Raw genomic sequence first — 19,139 nt, 5'->3', positions numbered from 1 at the left:
TAATTTCGATGTGTGTTGCTGCTTGTTTCCCTTTGGGATGATTCCTATCTTCCAATTTCCACATCTCCACATTCTCAATAATGGAATAGATTTCCAAACCGATTTCTGTGGACACTTCTCCCGTTATCTGCTTTGAGGTATCTTTGATTAAGTTTGAAGTGCTTCACTGTTAATTTTTTATTTCCTTCAAGGTTGTTAGAAGAACTTTCTAATTAGGGCATCAATGGGCCTTGTGTAATAGATCAAAAGGTGTTTTTAAGTAATCCTTTTACAAATGATAAGCACAGAGCAAAATAATTTGTCCTCGCCATTCACCTGTTGTCATATTTACGTTTGCTGCCTGTATTTACCGTATATACTCGCGTAACATGCGACTTTTGAGCACCTAATTTGAAGCCTAAATTTCGGGGGTCGCATGATACGCGAGGTACAAAAATCACGGGTCTAAAATGCTGGCCTAAATTTCGGGGGTCACATGATACGCGAGATACAAAAATTGCGGGTGTGAAGTGCTGGCCAAGATAAGTCAAATAGCATCCATTAGTCAATGAAACTGTTATACAGGTATTTATTTTTGAACATAATGATATATGAAACAGGAAAACATTGGTTATTTAACATTTATTGAAATGTAAAAACATCATTAAAACAAACTAATGCAGGTAAACTAAAATCCTTCGAATTCGCTTTCATTGTCATCGTCATCGTCAAATAAAGCTTTGAATTCTTCTTCATCGAGGCAGTCGTCATACTGACCATCTTCCAGGTCTTCCATATTTTCATCCTCTTCTCCTGCATCTTCGAATAAAGCATCATCTTCACTTCCATCCAAAGCATTTGCTATTCCACATTTTTAAAATGTTTTAACGATCAAATCGCCATCTATCCCAGCCCATGCCTCTTTTACCCACAAACACAATAGAGCCAAATCCGGAGCCTTCATATTCCCTCCCTTCGTAAATGATTTATCTCCTTCCATCATCCAGTTATTCCACTTCTTCCTTAGATTGTCTTTAAATGGCTTATTGATGGATACGTCAAGTGGCTGAACGACGCTAGTCAAGCCAGCTGGAACAATCGCTATATTGGTGTTCGCTTCGCGAACAGCTTTCACAACGGCATCCACTCGATGTGACCTAAACATATCCCAAACAAGTAAACTTTTTTGGCGTAGTAAACCACCTGCTCTTGATTCCCAAACTCTCTTCAGCCAAATTATGCAGCCATTATCGTTCATCCAACCTTTTTCATGGACATGGACAATTATACCACTTGGAAATTTTACCTTGGGCATTGATTTCCGTTTGAAGATGACCATTGGAAGAAGTTTCGTCCCATCTGCCATACACGTTAGTACAACCGTAAAATGTGTCTTTTCATGCCCTGTAGTTTTGATAAAGATACTTTTTTCGCCGACTTTATTAACGGTTGAGTTTGATGGCATATCAAAATTCACGGGTATCTCATCCATGTTTCCAATGCACGATAAATTATATCTGTTAGCTTTGCGATGTTTGATAACAAATCTATGAAAACTTATCACTTTTTCTTCTAATTCTTTGGGGAGTCTCTGTGCAATTTTTGTTTTTCTTCTTATCACAAAGTCATGTCTTTTCATGAACCGCGTACACCATCCGGGACTTGCAGTAAACTCACGAATGGCCATGTTTCTAGCTTCTCGTAAAGCATAAAGTCTTATTTTAGATCGTGTTATTATGTAACCATTTTCCCGATTTTCGGACACCCACTTTGAGACTTCACCTTCTAACTACGGCCAATGACATTTCGACCCGCGATTTGCGCATTTATAGGAAGGACTTGCCATCAATTGTTCTTTTTGCTTTCTCCAGTTTCGGACACAGCTTTCTCCGACACCAAACAAGGATGATAAGAGTGCAGGACAGAGATAGTGTAGAAGAGTATTTTTGCAAGTTGATTTAAATGATTTTTGCATGACTGAAGTCTATTTTGGACTATGTTGCATTCTCCACAACTTCCTAATAAAGTAAAAAAGAACATAGGTGTTCTAGCTACAGCACATTGTAACATTCTCCAGCCGGGAATTCCTGCCATTCCACAGGCGGCTGGCATCGGCACAGGCAGGATGGGAAAAGTCAATGACTTCTGGTCCCTCTCCAAATTTTCCCATCCTGCGAGCCAGTCATGAGAATATTTGTTTAGGAAATTGAGCCTGGAGACGATAAAAATGATCTTCCTGTGAGTTAGAGGGAGAAAGGGCAGCACGGTAGCATGGTGGTTAGCATAAATGCTTCATAGCTCCAGGGTCCCAGGTTCGATTCCCGGCTGGGTCACTGTCTGTGCGGAGTCTGCACGTCCTCCCCGTGTGTGCGTGGGTTTCCTCCGGGTGCTCCGGTTTCCTCCCACAGTCCAACGATGTGCGGGTTAGGTGGATCGGCCAGGCTAAATTGCCCTTAGTGTCCTAAAAAAAAAAGTTAATGGAGGTTGTTGGGTTACTGCTATAGGGTGGGCTTGAGTAGGGTGATCATTGCTCGGCACAACATCGAGGGCCGAAGGGCCTGTTCTGTGCTGTACTGTTCTAATTCTAATTCTAAAGGGAATGTTGCAAATATGGAAATAAAGAGCCTTGTGGTTTCTGCTCCAGGTCATACGGGACACTTGAGGCTGTATGTACACCATCGGTTTGACCTGCCTGAGCAATCAGGGCGAAAGAATAAGTAACAGAATGGTTTATTTTAGCAGCTGAGACGTGGAGCAGTGAATTGAATATGTTTAATGTTTTGTGAATATGTACAATGTTTTAAAAACAAGAATTGAAATGGTAAGTGTCAACAAAGCATCATGTGAGACTCAGCGTCAAATTGCTTAATTTTAAGTCGACAGGACCATTCTACTGAAAAAATTATAGTGTGCCAATTCATCGCCGGGCAGCTGTCTGTATGTGTACCACCTGTTGCAGGATATTAACATACCCCATGTTAATATAGCAACTGTCAGCCGAGTTTGGTTTGCAGTGGAATGGAGAAATGGAGCACACCTTGGATGAACTGATGCATATAGACCATATCTATTTTCACATGAAATATTTTTTCTATTACACTCATTGCAAACTGAATCGCAGGTCAATATTACGTACAACATGTATTTATATAACATAGTAAAATTTCCCATGGCACTTCATGTGTGATATTAAAATTTGACATCAAGCCACATAAGGAGATATCAGGAAAGGTGACCAAAAACATAGTCAAAGTAGTCGGTTTTAAGGAACAACCACAGGAGGAGAGAGAGGTTTAGGAAGGGAATGTCAGAGTTCAAGCCGAGATAGTAGAGCAGTGAAGAAACCTGGGCATGTGTGAGGCCAGAATTGAAGGATAATAATATAATAATAATTGCTTATTGTCACAAGGAGAGATCTGGAGCTGTTTGCAGGGATGGCAGCACGGCTATTGAGGGCGGGGTTTGGAAACAAAGATGAGAATTTTAAAATTGAGCTTTTGCCACACCAGAAGCTAATGTAGGGCAGCAGGCAATTGAGAGAGTTGTGAAATTGACGCTAGTAAACTGACAATTGGTCGAACTGGATTTTAATCTCAAATCAGGAATCTACACTTCAATCCAAATTAACTCCCCACTGCAGTTTTAAGGAACTACTGCATTAACGAAGGTGCTTTCTTACAGATGAATCATTGGCTCATGCTGCCTACATGCTGCTCCAAAATGACCCATTGTGAGACATTTATTAGGACATGATACTGTCAGTTAGATATGGATCAGTTCCTCCAAGGTGTGCCCCATTTCTGCATTCCATTGCAAACCAAACTCGGCTGATAGTTGCTATGTTGACTGTATGTTCAGAATCATACTTTACTGAAATGCTGATTTATGCTTTATTAATAAGGGCATAGAGTACAAGAGCAAGGTTGTGTTCGACTTGTATAACACACTGGTTTGGTCTCAGATAGAATGCTGCATCCAGTCTGGGTCCCATACTTTAGGAAAGATGTGAAAGCATCAGGCAGAGTGCACAAAAGATTCATGAGAATAAGAACTAGGAGCAGGAGTAGGCAATTCAGCCACTTGAGCCCACTTTGCCATTCAATACGATCATGGCTGATCTCTTGGCCTCGACTCCACTTTCCTGCCCATTCTCCATCACCCTTCAACCCATTACTGATTAAAAATCTGTCTATTTCCCCAAATTTACTCAATGTCCGGGCATCCACTGCACACTGGGCTAGTGAATTCCACAGATTCACGACTCTTTGAGAGAAGTAATTACATTCATAGAATTAACAGTGCAGGAGGAGGCCATTCAGCCCATCGAGTCTACACCGGCTCTTGGAAAGAGCACCCTACCGAAGCCCACACCTCCACCCTATCCCCATAACACAGTAACCCCACACAACACTAAGGGCAATTTTGGACACTAAGGGCAATTTAGCATGGCAAATCCACCTAACCTGCACATCTTTGGACTGTGGGAGGAAGCCGGAGCACCAGGTGGAAACCCACGCACACACAGGGGAGAATGTGCAGACTCCGCACAGACAGTGACCCAAGCCGGGAATCGAACCTGGGACCCTGGAGCTGTGAAACAATTGTGCTAACCACAATGCTACCGTGCTACATCTCTCCTCAAATAAGGAGGCCAAAACTGTGCTCAATACTCCAGGTGCAGAATGGTTCCAAGGATGAGGGGTGTGATTCTCCACTTCCCCACGCCGGGTGGGAGAATCGCAGGAGGGCCCCCCGACAAATTTCACGCCCTCATGGCGCCCCCCGCGATTCTTCTCCCCCCCCCCCCCCCCCCCCCCCCCCCGCTCGGAAGAATCGCCGCTCGCCGTTTTTCACGGCGAACGGCGATTCTCCGACCCGGATGGGCCAAGCAGCCTGCTGTTTCGCGGCCGTTTCACGACGGCGGCAAACACACCTGGTCGCTGCCGTCGTGAAACGGGAGTGAGAAGCCCGTTTGGGGTTTGTAGGTGGCCTAGCAAGGAAAGAGCACCGCAACTGTGCTCGGGAGGGGACAGGCCCGCGATCGGTTCCCACCGATCATCGGGCCAGCGTCCAAATCGACGCACTATTTCCCCTCCGCCGCCCTTCAAGATCCAGCCGCCACGTCTTGCGGGGCGGCTGAGGGGAAAGACAGCCACCGCGCATGCGTGGGTTCATGTCGTCAGCGTCATGACGTCAGCCGCGCATGCGCGGGTTGGAGCCGGCCAACCTGCGCATGCGCGGCACGCCATTAGGCACGCCGGCCGCGTCATTCTTGGCGCGACGCCCCCGCGGCCGAGAGTTACGGAGCGCCGCTCCTAGCCCCGCTGGGAGGGGAGAATAGGGGGCGAGGAGCGGCCTCCGAGGCCGTCATGAAATGCGGCCGAGTTCACGACGGCCCTCCCGATTTTACCCGGGAACGGAGAATTCCGCCCGAGGAATTTCCATTACATAGATTGGCGAAGTAGCATGTGTTTTCCTTTAAGAAGAGAAGATTGAGAGGAGATTTAATAGCGGTATTCAAAATCATGAGGGGGCTCGGCAGAATAAATAGGGGGAAAACTGTTCCCACTGGTGGATGAATCAAGATTAAGAGTTATCTATTACCTGTAAAAGAAGAATATGCAGGATTATGGAGAGAGAAGGGAGGAAATGATGCTGGGTGTCATTGCTCATTCGGAGAGCCTGCGCAGACATGACTGGCCAAATGGCCTTCTGTGCTGTAACAATTCTGTAATCTAATAATAGTCCAGTTATTTGTGAATGCTCCTTCAAAGGTGATGAATTATTATTCTTGTGAGTTTGTCCAGTATGTATTAAAGTGCTGTAAGTTTTTATGCATTTTTTTAATCAAGGTGTATTCATTGTTGCTGCCAAACGTACCCCTTTTGGTACTTATGGAGGAGTACTGAAGGACCACACTGCCACAGATTTAGCCACACATGCTGCAAAGGCTGCACTAGCTGCTGGGAAGGTTAACCACGAACTTGTGGACAGCGTCATTGTTGGAATGTAATGCAGGTCAGTATGAGGTGGATCACAGTTCTCGAGTTTGAGAAAGTTACCGCTGCTGTTGTGTGCTAAGCTTTCTTCAAACCTTTCTACATCAGGGCAGGACTTCACAATATGGACAAATGCCCAGAACTTCCCCCAACTCGCACGTCGGGCGCGATTCTCCCAAAGAATTTCCGAGTTAATCTGTGGTGGGTTTTCAGGGAGTTCCTTCCCCATCGCTATTCGATGACACTTAGTCACTTTTTGGGCCCTGGGGAGTTTCTCACCGGTTTAGCCCACACTTTGAATTTTTTTTTGCACTGGGGAGCTGAACTTAGAGATCGGCTGCCATTTTCAGAGTGGCCTGATCTCTAGGTAAATTTGTGGGTCCCCCCCACCATGGGCAATGTCACACCTCCCCCGCACACATGGACACTATCCCACACGCCCCAACTGAGCAAACCCTGCTATGGTGTCCCTGGGGGTCCTCCCTCTTCAGGACCCCCCAAGCTCTCACACAGCACCCATTTCCTTCTAGGACCCCTCACCCATCACCCCTCTGCTGGGACTCTTGTTTACCTTCTAGTGAGAATCGATGGTCTGGTTGATTGGAGGTGTCAAGAATACAACTTTATTGCTAATTATTCACTTGAGTACACTTGAAAAAGAACCAAATCAAAACTTAGAAACAGAATATCAAACAATACATAAAAGGGTCGAACACATGGCAAAAAGCATAAACACAAACAGATAGATGATTCAAGAATTCAGGAACAAAGGCTGCAACCATGAAGGTCCTACTTTTAAAAGAGTTCTTATCTCTGGTTTAATCCCTCATTTACTATCATTGGTTTCTAATTCTCAGTTGAGGCCTCCGGATGTCTGTTACTCAGGGGATGATTTATTAATCAAACATTGGCCATTTCTTAAGATTGACTGGTGCCTATCAAAGCCAGCTCAGCGTCTGCGTGCGCAGTCCCAGGAAAATGACGGTATAGTTTTCTCACGCCACAGCTCGGCCGGAGAACTTGCTGTAACTGATTATTTGATACATTCTTATTACTGAATACACTGAAATACAATAGTCAGTTCATTTTGTGAAACATTGACTGAAACAATGTCTGGATTCCCACAGTCAAGACACTTTTAATAATTTCACCTCTCAGCTATGCATTCAATTAGCACCTAAAACTATGAATAAATCAATAAATCAAAACTCTATCACCCTCCAACCTCCCAGACTTACCTGCCATGCACTCCCCCACCCTTCAAACACCCCCTCCACCCTCATTTCATGGGCATGGTCACCATCACCCCTGGCCCTTGGCAAAGCCGCGCTGGCACTCGGACACCATTGCACTGACACGGGGATAATGTGTAAACTCCACACAGTCACTCTAGGCCGGAATTGAACACGGGTCCCTGGCGCTGTGAGGCAACAGTGCTAACCACTATGCTACTGTGCTGTCCCATAAGCTGCTTTATTTCACAGTGATGATCATATTTCATTTGTTTAATCAATACTGGTTTTAACATAATACCAAACTGATGAACACTATACTTCCTTGCATCAATGTATTTTTTAATTGATTAGTATCAAGCTAGGTTATGGACTTGAGTGGGGTTTGAACCCACAATCGTCTAACTTGGGCAAGAGTGCTACCACTGATATATATTTAGGAGATTTTAAAGATGAGTAAGCAGAGAGTTACTGCAGGAATTTGGGGAAGGCCACACCTATGATGGGATGAAAAGAAGTGTAATGTTCAGAAGGACTGAAGGTGATCGCAAAGATAGTGTCGGGCACTGGGTATGAAGGAGCCTGTTGCAGCAAGACGCAAATAATAATAATAATTGCTTATTGTCACAAGTAGGCTTCAATGAAGTTCCGGTGAAAAGCCCCGAGTCGCCACATTCCGGCGCCTGTTCGGGGAGGCCGGTACGGGAATTGAACCTGCGCTACTGCCTTGTTCTGCATGACAAGCCAGCAAATGTGGGAGACTGGATTCCTCACGTCAAACAGTGGTACAGGATGTGTGGAGAACTTTATGGAAGATGAAGGACAGCTGATAGGAGAGGCGAGGAGGATTTGAATCAAGAAGTGATGATGGTGATCAGCTTTTCAGTGGCAAGGAAATTAAAGATGGTATATATACATACTAGTTTAATGTGAACGCATGACTGGACAAAGGGGTGGAGTCAATGGCAACCAAATGGAGTAGCTTCAGTCTTCCCAATGTTGAGCTAGAGCAGGGGTTACCAACAGATGTATGCAAAGCTGGCGGCTGCCACGTGACCGATAAATACCGGTTCGAGCATGCAAAACTTAAAAAGGATTAGAGAAATGAAAGGGGCCAATTAGAGCAAGACCTCTTGGAGCACTGAATACTGATAGGCTTATCAGTTTGGGGGTGGGGGGAGGTGGGTTCTGGTTTCAGGAAAGGCGTTTGCGGGGAGGGGGAGCTACGTTCTGGCCTCAGGAAAGGAATTTGCAGGAGGTGGGTTCTAGCCTCGGGAAAGTAAGGGGTGCACCCTGGCCTTGGGAAAGGAGTTGGGAGGGTGAGGTTTGGCCTCGGGAAAGGAGTGGAGTGGGGTTAGGGCCTTGGAGAGAGGTAAGTGAGGCCGCTGATGTGCAGGCGAAGGCATTGGCATGCACGAGAGAGCGTGCGAAAAGGGCATGCACCTGAGGATGAGCGATGGGTGTGTGTGTTTTTTAAATGTATTTTATTACAAACATATTCAAAGGCGCAAAAACATAAATAAATTGGAGAACATTCTCCACACCTCACAGTTCACAGTTTGTGCAAGTTTTGCCCTTTTCACCCCCCCTACCCATGGTCATGAACAGTCTCAAAACCCTCCGCTGATCCCCTCAATTCGAACTTGATCTTTTCCAGCCAGAGAAAGTTGTACAGGTCCCCCAGCCAGGCTGCCATCCCTGGTGGCGTTGTCGACTGCCAATCCCAGCAGAATCCTTCGCCGTCAGCTAGAGAGGCGAAGACCACAACATCAGCCCCCTCCCCCATCACCTCCAGCATTACTGATACCCCAAAAATTGCCACCATGGGGTCCGGCCTCGCCTCTACTGCCACAATATTCAACAATGCATCTCCAACTTCTCACAGCCCCAGATCATATGCACGTGATTTGCTGGTCCTCGCCCAAACTTCTTGCACTTGTCCGCCACCCCCTGGAAGAACCCACTCCACCTTGACGAGTCAAACGCACCCTATAATAATAATCTTTATTATTGTCACAAGTAGGCTCACATTAACACTGCAATGAAGTTACTGTGAAAAGCCCTTAGTCGCCACATTCCGGCACCTGTTCGGGTACATGGAGGGAGAATTCCACCAACAAGCACGTCTTTCAGCACTTGTGGAAGGAAACCGGAGCACCCGGAGGAAACTCGCGCAGACAGAGGGAGAACGTGCAGTCTCTGCACCGACAATGACCCAAGCCGGGTATCAAACATGGGACCCTAGCGCTCTGAAACAACAGTGCGAACCACGCTACTACTGTGCCATGCATCACCTTAAGCTGAATCAAAATCATCCTCGTACATGAGGTCAACCCCCCCCCCCCCCCCCCCCCCCCGTCCCGTCCCGGCAACCCTAAATGGTAAGCATTTATTTATTTAGGTAACCCTAAAATGGGGCAGCAGGGTAGCATGGGGGGCAGCAGGGTAGCATGGTGGTTAGCATAAATGCTTCACAGCTCCAGGATCCCAGGCTCGATTCCCGGCTGGGTCACTGTCTGTGTGGAGTCTGCACGTCCTCCCCCTGTGTGCGTGGGTTTCCTCCGGGTGCTCCGGTTTCCCCCCACAGTCCAAAGATGTGCGGGTTAGGTGGATTGGCCATGCTAAATTGCCCGTAGTGTCCTAATAAAAGTAAGGTTAAGGGGGGGTTGTTGGGTTACGGGTATAGGGTGGATACGTGGGTTTGAGTAGGGTGATCATGGCTCGGCACAACATTGAGGCCCGAAGGGCCTGTTCTGTGCTGTACTGTTCTATGTTCTATGTAACACCCCTAGATTGGCTCCCCGACCTGCCACATTCACTGGAGACTCCTCACTCTTTCCGACATCCGAAAAGGCCCCGAACTTCTCTCGCATGTCCATAATTCTTCCCATATTCTCCAATTGTTCCGTTACGAACGGCAGCAGGTCGTCTGCATACAACGACACCCAGTGTTCCCTACTCCCTCTCTCAATCCCCTGCCACTCTACTGACCGACCCCCTAAGGGCCTTCGCCAAGGGCTCTTTCGCCAGCGTGAACAGCAGTGATGACAGTGGCACCCCTGCCTTGTTCTCCCATGTAACCCAAAGCTCCGTGAACTCCTCTCATTTGTCTGTACACTCGTCACTGGGGTCACGTGCAGCAGATGCACCCACGCCACAAACTTCGGCCCAAACCCAAACCTTCCCAACCCTTGAACAGGTACCGTCACTCCACCCGGTCGAAAGCCTTCTCTACATTCATAGAGACCACTAGCTTTGGTACCCGTCCTTTTGACGGGGTAATGATCACATTCAATAATCACCTAATGTGACTGGAAAGTTTCCTGCCCTTCACGAAACCCGTTTGGTCCTCTGCCACATCCTTCCATCCTCCCCGCCAGAAACTTTTCACATCCATATTTAACAATGATATGGGCCTGTATGACTCACACTCCAACGGGTCCTTCCCCTTCTTCAGGATTAGCGTGGTCGATGCCTGGGTCAGTGTCTCCGGCAGCTCCCCCTTCTCCAGTGCCTCGCTAAACATCCCCAATATATGTTGTGCAAGCTCCGTCACAAACTCCTTATAGAACTCTGCCGGGTAACTGTCCGGTCCCGGGGCCTTCCCCGACTTCATCCCTTTTATGCTATCCATCACCTCTCTCAGCCCTAGTGACTCCTCCAGCACCTGCCTCCTCTCCTCATGCAGCCTTGGGAATTCCAGCTTTTCCAAAAGTCACCCCATATCTCCTTCCTCACTGCTCGGATCAGCCCCATATAACTTCTCATAGCACTCCCTGAATGCCTTGTTAATCTTCCCCGGCTCGGACACTACCTCCCCTTCCCTGTCCGTTCCCTTGGAATTTTGCTGGACGCAGCCTGCCTCCATAGCTGATGGACTAACATGCGGCTCGCCTTCTCTCCATATTCATACTGCATCCCCATTGCCGTCCGTAGCTGCCCCACTGCCTTCCCTATTGTCAGCCTATGGAACTGCCCCTGTAACTTCTTTCTCTTAGTCAACCCCTCCTTGGTGGGGGCACTTGAATATTTCCTGTCCGGCTTGACTATCCTGTCCAACAACCGTCCATACTCCTCCTTCTATCTGTCTGTGCCTTAAACGAGATAACCTCCCCCTCCAAACCACCACCTTCAACGTCTCCCAACATGTGGCCCCAATATCTCCCCATTCTGATTCAACAGTCTCTGATCACCAACAGCATCTCACAGAACCCCTTGTCCGCCAAAAGCCCCGGGTCTAACCTCCATCCCGGCCTCTGCTCCTGCCTCAAGCTAAGTCTAACCTCCAGCCAGTGCAGCGCATGGTCGGAGATCACCATTCCCGCATTCTCAGCCCCCACCAACACCGCTTGGCTCACATAAAAGTCAATTCTGGAGTATACCTTGTATACGTGGGGGAAGAAGGATGGAACTCCCTCTCTCATGGGTTCCTAACCCTCCATGGATTCACCATTCCCATCCTTTTCATACAACATCCAAGCTCCTTCACCATCCTCAACCGTCGACCTATCCACCCTCGGTTCCAGCACGCAATTAAAATCCCCCGTGCATGTCCAGGTCTGGAATTGCTCACAGCAACCCCATCACAAACACCTCGTTGTCCCAATTGGGTGCATAAATGTTCACTAGCACCACTGGCGTGCCCTCCCAACACCCCTCTCACAATCACATATCTCCCACCACCCTGGTCCCTCACTTCTTTGGCACCTACAAACCCCGTTCTTTTGTTCAGCAGGATGGCCCCTCCCCACCACTTTGAATCAAACCCCGAGTGAAATAACTGCACCACCCATCCCTTTCTCAACCTATGCGTCTCCTGCAGAAAGACCATCCCCGCCTTCAAGCTCCTCAAGTGCGCGAAGACCTGAGACCTCTTCACCGGCCCGTTCAGCCCTCGTACATTCCATGTTACAAACCGTACTGGAGGCTTGCGCCTCCATTCCCCTCTACCATCGTCATCCTCTCCTTCCAAATCTGCCCCCTTTAATTTTGCCCTACACTGGGCCCATCCACGATGACACCCTTTTCCATCTATGACCACGCTCCTACTTCAGCTCAGTCCCGTCGCGTCCCCTCCACCTCAGCCACCTCTTCCACCTCAAGGCTCCTCCTGTCTACCGCGCCCACCCTCACCTTTCCCTCCTTGGTCTGTGCAAACAGCTCCCTGTGGACCCCACTCGCCGACACAAACAAAAACACATCCAAAACCACAGGTCACCTCCTCCACAAAATACCACAAGTGGCGGGGTGGGTGGGGGCAGTTGCCCCTTACAAACATTTTTGGCACTTAGCAAGCAATCGCAACAAAGTCACCCTACCTGAGAAAAAGCCCCCCCCACCCTCTGGCCCCCACAATACCTGCATCTTCTGATGGAGAGTTCTCCGGTTGTTTCAGCTCCTTTGTCTCCCATCAGCTTTCAGTTCTCCTCCAGTTAATGGTCTCTGAGGAAGTCATTGGTCTCCTTTGGGGTTTCAAAATAATACTCCCAGCCTTCAAAAGTCACCCACAATTTCACCGGGTACAATACCCCAAACCGATATAGAACCACTTTGGCCCCGTTGAACCCGGTGTGCCTTTTCACTAGCTCTGCTCCAATGTCCTGATAAGATTCGGTCTCTATTCCCCTCCCATTCGCAGTTCTGCTTCTTCCTGGCCCACTGCAGGATCTTCTCCTTCTCCACAAACTTATGGAGCCTCACGATCACCTCCCCTGGCGGCTCCCCCCCCCTTCTCGGCTTCCGCCTTGAGGACTTGTGTGACCTATACACCTCCAGCACCCCCTCTGTCTCCAACTCCGTCAGCATCCTTAAGACAGCACTCATGCCTTCCACATCCTCAGGCCGGCCGACGATGCACAGGTTCTGCCTTCTGGATCTGTTCTCCTGCTCCTCTACCATTGCCCTTAGTGACTTGCAAAGGTCCCCCAAGAGCCCCACCTCCGTCTCCACTGCTACTACCCGATCACAATGGTTGGACATCACATTCTCCATCTCATGGATCTATGACCCCGTGCCTCCAAACACTTCTCGACTCTTTCCATCAATCTTTTCGAGGGTGTTGCCACTCCATCGATGGCCTTCGACCGATCTTCCTGTATCTCCTTTCGCTGCTGCCTGAACTCCTCTTTAATAAAGATCAACTGCAACCATTTTCCTAATTGCTACTGTACCACAGGTCTCCTCCAGTTCCTTGGCCAGGTCTTTAACCTTTTTCTGATAACCAGCAGACATGCCACTCCCGGGGGAACTTCTGCACACCTTCAGCTACACTTTCCTGTCGAAATTCCACCGATTTCAGGTGAAAAGAGCTCAGATCAATACCTTCGAGCCTGAGCTGCCCTACATGCGACCACTCACTCCATGGCCACACCGGATTTACAGTCTACCTTTCCAGTGTCTTGTTTAAAGGAGTGGTATTTGACAGTGGGTAAAATAAATATACCTTTGTTCTTTTTTAAAGAGTTCTCCAGATGCTGCTTATATTGCAAGGCATGTTGGATTGCAAATTGGAATTCCTATTCCAGTACCTGCTTTAACAGTGAACAGACTCTGTGGATCTGGTTTCCAATCAATCGTCTCTGGAGCACAGGTACTGAACAACTGCAGTACAATCTGCATAGTGGATTAAGCACAATATGCTACATGTGACAATATTACTAGATCTATGTTTTTTATTGGAAGCTTTTGTAAAACTATTACACTATATGACTATATGTATATCTATAAATGTATATCTACCATTACCACCAAGCCAGGGGATCAACTCTGGTTCAATGAGAGTGCAGGACAGCATGCCAGGAACAACATCAGGCATACTGAAAAATGAGGTGTTGACCTGGTAAAGCTACAACACAGGACTACTTGTGTGCTGAACAACATAAGCAGCAAGTAATAGAGAGAGCTTTTAAAAAAATAAATTTAGAGTACCCAATTCATTTTTTTCCAATCAACGGACAATTTGCGTGGCCAATCCACCTACCCTGCTCATCTTTGGGTTCAGGGGGCGAAACCCACGCAAACATGGGGAGAGTGTGCAAACTCCACACACACACACTGACCCAGAGCCGGGATCGAACATGGGACCTTGGCGCCGTGCGGCAGCTGTGCTAACCACTCCGCCACTGCGCTGCCCGTAGTAGTAGACAGAGCTAAGCGATTCCACAACAAACGCATCAGATCTCAGCTCTGTAGTCCTTCCACATTCAGCCGTGAATGGTGGTGGACAATTAAACAACTCACTGGAGGAGGAGGCTCCACATATATCCATATCCTCAATGATGGAGGCGCCTAGCATATACATGCAAGAGACAAGGCTGAGGCATTTGCAACAGTCTTCAGCCAAAAGTAGAGTGGATGATCCATCTTGGTCTCCTCTGGAGGACCCCAGCATCTCAGATGTCAGTGTTCAGCCAATACGAATCACTCCATGTGATATCAAGAAACATCTGAATCGTATTGGCTGAAAACTGCAAAGGCTACGGGCCTTGACAATATCCTGACAATAGTACTGAAAACGTGTGCTCCAGAACTTGCTGCACCCCTAACCAAGCTGTTCCAGTACAGCTACAATACTGGCATCTACCCGGCAATGTGGAAAATCGCTCAGGTGTGTCCTGTACACAAGAAACAGGAAAAATCCAACCCAGCCTATTGCTGTCCATCAGTCTACTCTCTATCATCAGCAAAGTGGTGGAAGGAGTCATCAACAGTGCTATCAAGTGGTACTTACTCAGCAATAACCTGCTTATGGACACTCAGTTTGGGTTCCACCAGGGTCACGCAGTTCCAACTCTCTGCAGTTTGGAGTCATACCTGGCACAAAGGAAGATGGTTGTGGTGGTTGGAGGTCAATCTTCTCAGGTCCAGGACATCACTGCAGGAGTTCCTCAGGGTCCTAGGCCCAATCATCTTCAGCTGCTTCATCAATGTCCTCCCTTTCAATGTAAGGTCAGAAGTGGGGATGTTTGTGGATGACTGCCCAATGTTCAACACCATTTGCAACTCCTCAGATAATGAAGCCGTCCATGTCCAAATGCAGCAAGACCTGGACAATATCCAGGCTTTGGTTGCCAAGTGACAAGTTACATTCGCGCATCACAAGTGCCAGGCAATGACCATCTCCTCCAAGGGAGGATGTAACCACCACCCCTTAACATTCAATGTCATTACCATCGCTGAATCCCCCACAATTAACATCCGGGGGGGGGGGGTTACTATTGTCCAGAAATTGAACTGGACTAGGCACATTAATGCTGTGGCTACCAGGGCAGGTCAAAGGCTAAGAATCCTACGGTGAGTAATTCACCTCCTGACCCCCACAAAGCCTGTTCACCATCTACAAGGCACCAGTCAGGAGCGTAATGGAATACTCTCCACTTGCCTGGACGAGTGCGACTCCAACAACAATCAAGAAGCTCAACACCATCCAGGATAAAGCAGACCTCTTGATTGTTCCTCCTTCCAGAAACATTCAAATTCTCCACCACCGACAAACAGTGGCAGCTATGTGTACCATCTACAAGATGCACTGCTGGAACTCACCAAGGTCCCTGAGACAAGATCTTTCAAACCCATGGCACTAGAAGGACAAGAGCAGCAGATACCTGGGAACTCCACCACCTGGCGGTTCGCCTCCAAGTCACCCAGCACTGTGGGTGTACCTACACCTCAAGGACTGCAGCGGTTCAAGAAGGCAGCTCACCACCGCCTTGTGATGGGCAATAAATGCCGGCCTAACCAACGATGCCCACATCCTGTAAATTATTTTTTTTTAAATGGGTTGCTCTTCCATTACTTCTTTTCCTGACTACTTCATTTATTTTTCATGGGGATCTGGCCATTTCTCTAGGCCAGCATTTTTTGCTCTAATTGTCCTTGAGAAGGTGATGGTGAGCCACCTCCTTGACCTGCTGCAGTTATGATTCCAAGTCAGGATGATGAGTAGCTGGGAGGGCTACTCACAGGTAGTGGTGTTCCCATACATCTGGCTTGTGTCATTCTAGGTAATAAGAGGTTGCAGGTTTGGAAGGTACTGTTGAAGGAGGTTTGGTGAGTTGCTGATATGCATCTTGTAGATGGTACACACTGCTGCCACTAAAATGAAATGAAATGAAAATTGCTTATTGTCACAAGTAGGCTTCAAATGAAGTTACTGTGAAAAGCCCCTAGTCGCTGCATTCCGGCGCCTGTTTGGGGAGGCTGGTACGGGAATTGAACCGTGCTGCTGGCCTGCTTGGTCTGCTTTCAAAGCCAGCGATTTAGCCCTGTCACTGTGTGTCAGTAGTGGAGGGTGTGAATGTTGAGGGTAGTGGACAGGGTGCCGATCAAGTAAGCTGTTTTGTCCTGAATGGCCTCGAGCTTCTTGAGGGTTGTTGGAGTAATTGGAGTTTCAGAAGTTCCGCATATTTCTTTGCAATCTAATCATGGCAAATATGGAACCCCCAACTCAGCCACTAGATGGCACTCTCGAGAAGCAGTTGTCAAGCTGTAGAATTTCCTCAGTAGTTCTGTGCCTTCAGTGTGATGTGAGGAACTAACCAGAAACTGCAATCTGTCAGTCATTTTCTGGTGTCCTTGATATTCAAATATTGTGCTTTGAAAGATAAACTCAAAATCAAATGCTTAATTCAGAATCTCATGAGGAACTTTGAAAACATGTATATGCGCTGTAAGACCATAAAGGGACCATATGTCAAAGGAGCAGAATTAGGCCACTCGGCCCATCGAGTCTGCTCCACCATTCGATCATGGCTGATATTCCTCTCATCCCCATTATGCCTTCTCCCCATAACCTCTGATCCCCTTATTAACCAAGAACTAATCTATCTCTGTCTCAAAAACACACGGTGATTTGGCCTTCATAGCCTTCTGTGGTAAAGAGTTCCACAGATTCACCACCCTCTGGCTGAAGAAATTGTTCCTCATCTCTGTTTTAAAGGATCGTCCCTTTAGTCTGAGATTGTGTCCTCTGTTTCTAGTTTTTCCTCCAAGTGGAAACATCCTCTCCACGTCCACTCTATCCAGGCCACGCAGCATCCTGTAAGTTTCAATAAGATCCCCTTTCATCCTTCTAAACTCCAACGAGTACAGACCCAGACTCCTCAACCATTCTCATATGACAAGCACTTCATTCCAGGGATCATTCTTGTGAACCTCTGGACCCTTTCCAAGGCTAGCGCATCCTTCCTTAGATACTGTGCTGTGGTTCACTACTCCTCTGGTGTTGAGCAATAAGTCAGCATAGGTTGGAGAGAGTCCTCTTTGTAACCATTATACCTTTCTTCCACATATTGCTTCATAACTGGACTACTTAAATAAACAATAGGGTTTGATATTTCAAGCATGAAGAACTGTTTAGGCCCATATTGTTTCTGAGAAGTTCAACTGTAGTTTGCTGTCACTGAAAAAAGAATAATTGAAACAGACATTCCTTGTGTTTTCCAAACCAGGTGCTCTCTTCAGCCTATCAAAGACATATTTTCATACTTGGAGGTAATCCACAATAATCTGCTGTTGGACTTTTGTCCGATACCTTTCATCATGTCACAGTCAAAAACAGGCCATTCTCCCTCTGAACTAAAATGTGACTTTATAAAGTATGCCCAGAGTAAACAGTGAACCATTTATGTTGCTGAGGAGCTGACTGAAAATAGTACATGACACCTCGGGCTGAATTCTCCGCACCCTGACGGCCGAAATTGTAGCTGGCGCCGGGGCGGAGAATCCATTTCCGCGTATGGAATCGGGACCAACACCTGTTCCCCGATTCTCCGGGCCCTGAAAAGTACGCCGCGCCGCATATCCCCTACCTGCGCCCATTGCTGGAGGCCCACCCTGCCATTCTGCGCCCCGATCGGCCGAAGCCCCGACGGCATGGACCACTCATGGTCCTGCCGGTCGGGATACTAGCGTGGCGGCTGCGGACTCAGTCCACAGCCGCCCTGGCCGGGGGCGGGCCGATCGGAGGGCAGGGGGGCACCGGGCTAATTTTGGGAAAGTGGTCCTGGTCGGGCGAGTGGCCAATCGGGGGCACTATTTGACAGGTCCAGATCCATGGCCTGAGTCCGCCATGGAGCACGGCGCGGCTGCTGGAGGCCGCCGGCGTGCGCATGCGTGACTTCTGACCCGGAAGTGCGGGGGCCTGTATCTGCAGCAAAAGCTGCGAGCTTCCTGACGGGTCACCGCTAGCTCCCTGCAAGGCTATGAATATGTGGCCCTTTCACAACAGTTTTTCTGTCGTGAAAGGCCACAGTTTTTATGACGGCATGGGGACATAGTCCCAAAAACAAAGAAATAGCCCCAGATCTTCTACCATCATCCTTTTTGACAATCAATCTTTTCTGTCTTCTACTATATCATAGATTTCCCTTTGGTTCTCTTGTCCCTTTCCTTCACTTTCCCAGTTTCTATACTTACTTGAAACATGTTGCATCGCTAACTTTTTAAAATTCTAATCAAAGGTCAACAGCCTGGTTTAATAAAGGCGAGGGGAGTCCGATGAGTAAACAAAAGAAGAAGTTTATTTAAAAGAACAATTATTTACATGAGGCTCGGTTATATCCCATCGGGTCCTCCCTCTGTGTTGGCCGGTTCCTGACGACTGGCCGACGTTTTATACAACATGGTGAGCAGCCCCGAAGTTAGCGGGAGGAGCTCATACACCTCGAGCCACCTGGGGGAAAACAATCGATCCCGCCCCATGTGTCCTGTACAGGTTATTACACCTGGAATGTTAACTTTGCTTCTCACTCCACAAGTGCTGCCTAACTTGCTCAGCATTTCTAGTATTTTATGTTTTTATTTTGTATAAATCATTAATAGCCAGATGTAAAAGATTGGCAGCATAGATAGCAGGAAGTGTAACATCACATAGTACTTTGCTGTATTTGGGTTGTTCAACCCAATCAGTCCACATAAGTGCTTGTGCTCC

General features: G+C 47.7%; 1 protein-coding gene across 1 annotated transcript in view; it reads left to right on the top strand.

Annotated features, from left to right (window-relative positions):
• acaa2 (acetyl-CoA acyltransferase 2) overlaps nt 1-19,139 on the top strand; it is a 62,985-nt gene that overhangs the window by 6,091 nt on the left and 37,755 nt on the right. The window contains exons 2-3 of the mRNA XM_038790506.1: nt 5,832-5,997; nt 13,671-13,799. Coding sequence (XP_038646434.1) covers nt 5,992-5,997; nt 13,671-13,799 — 135 coding nt within the window. The 5' untranslated portion in view covers nt 5,832-5,991. The remainder of the gene's footprint in view (nt 1-5,831; nt 5,998-13,670; nt 13,800-19,139) is intronic.

This window comes from Scyliorhinus canicula, chromosome 3 (genome assembly GCF_902713615.1).
Source record: "Scyliorhinus canicula chromosome 3, sScyCan1.1, whole genome shotgun sequence".
Lineage (NCBI taxonomy): Eukaryota > Metazoa > Chordata > Chondrichthyes > Carcharhiniformes > Scyliorhinidae > Scyliorhinus > Scyliorhinus canicula.
Note: the sequence above shows the minus strand (reverse complement) of the source record. Positions and strands in the feature narration are given on the sequence as shown.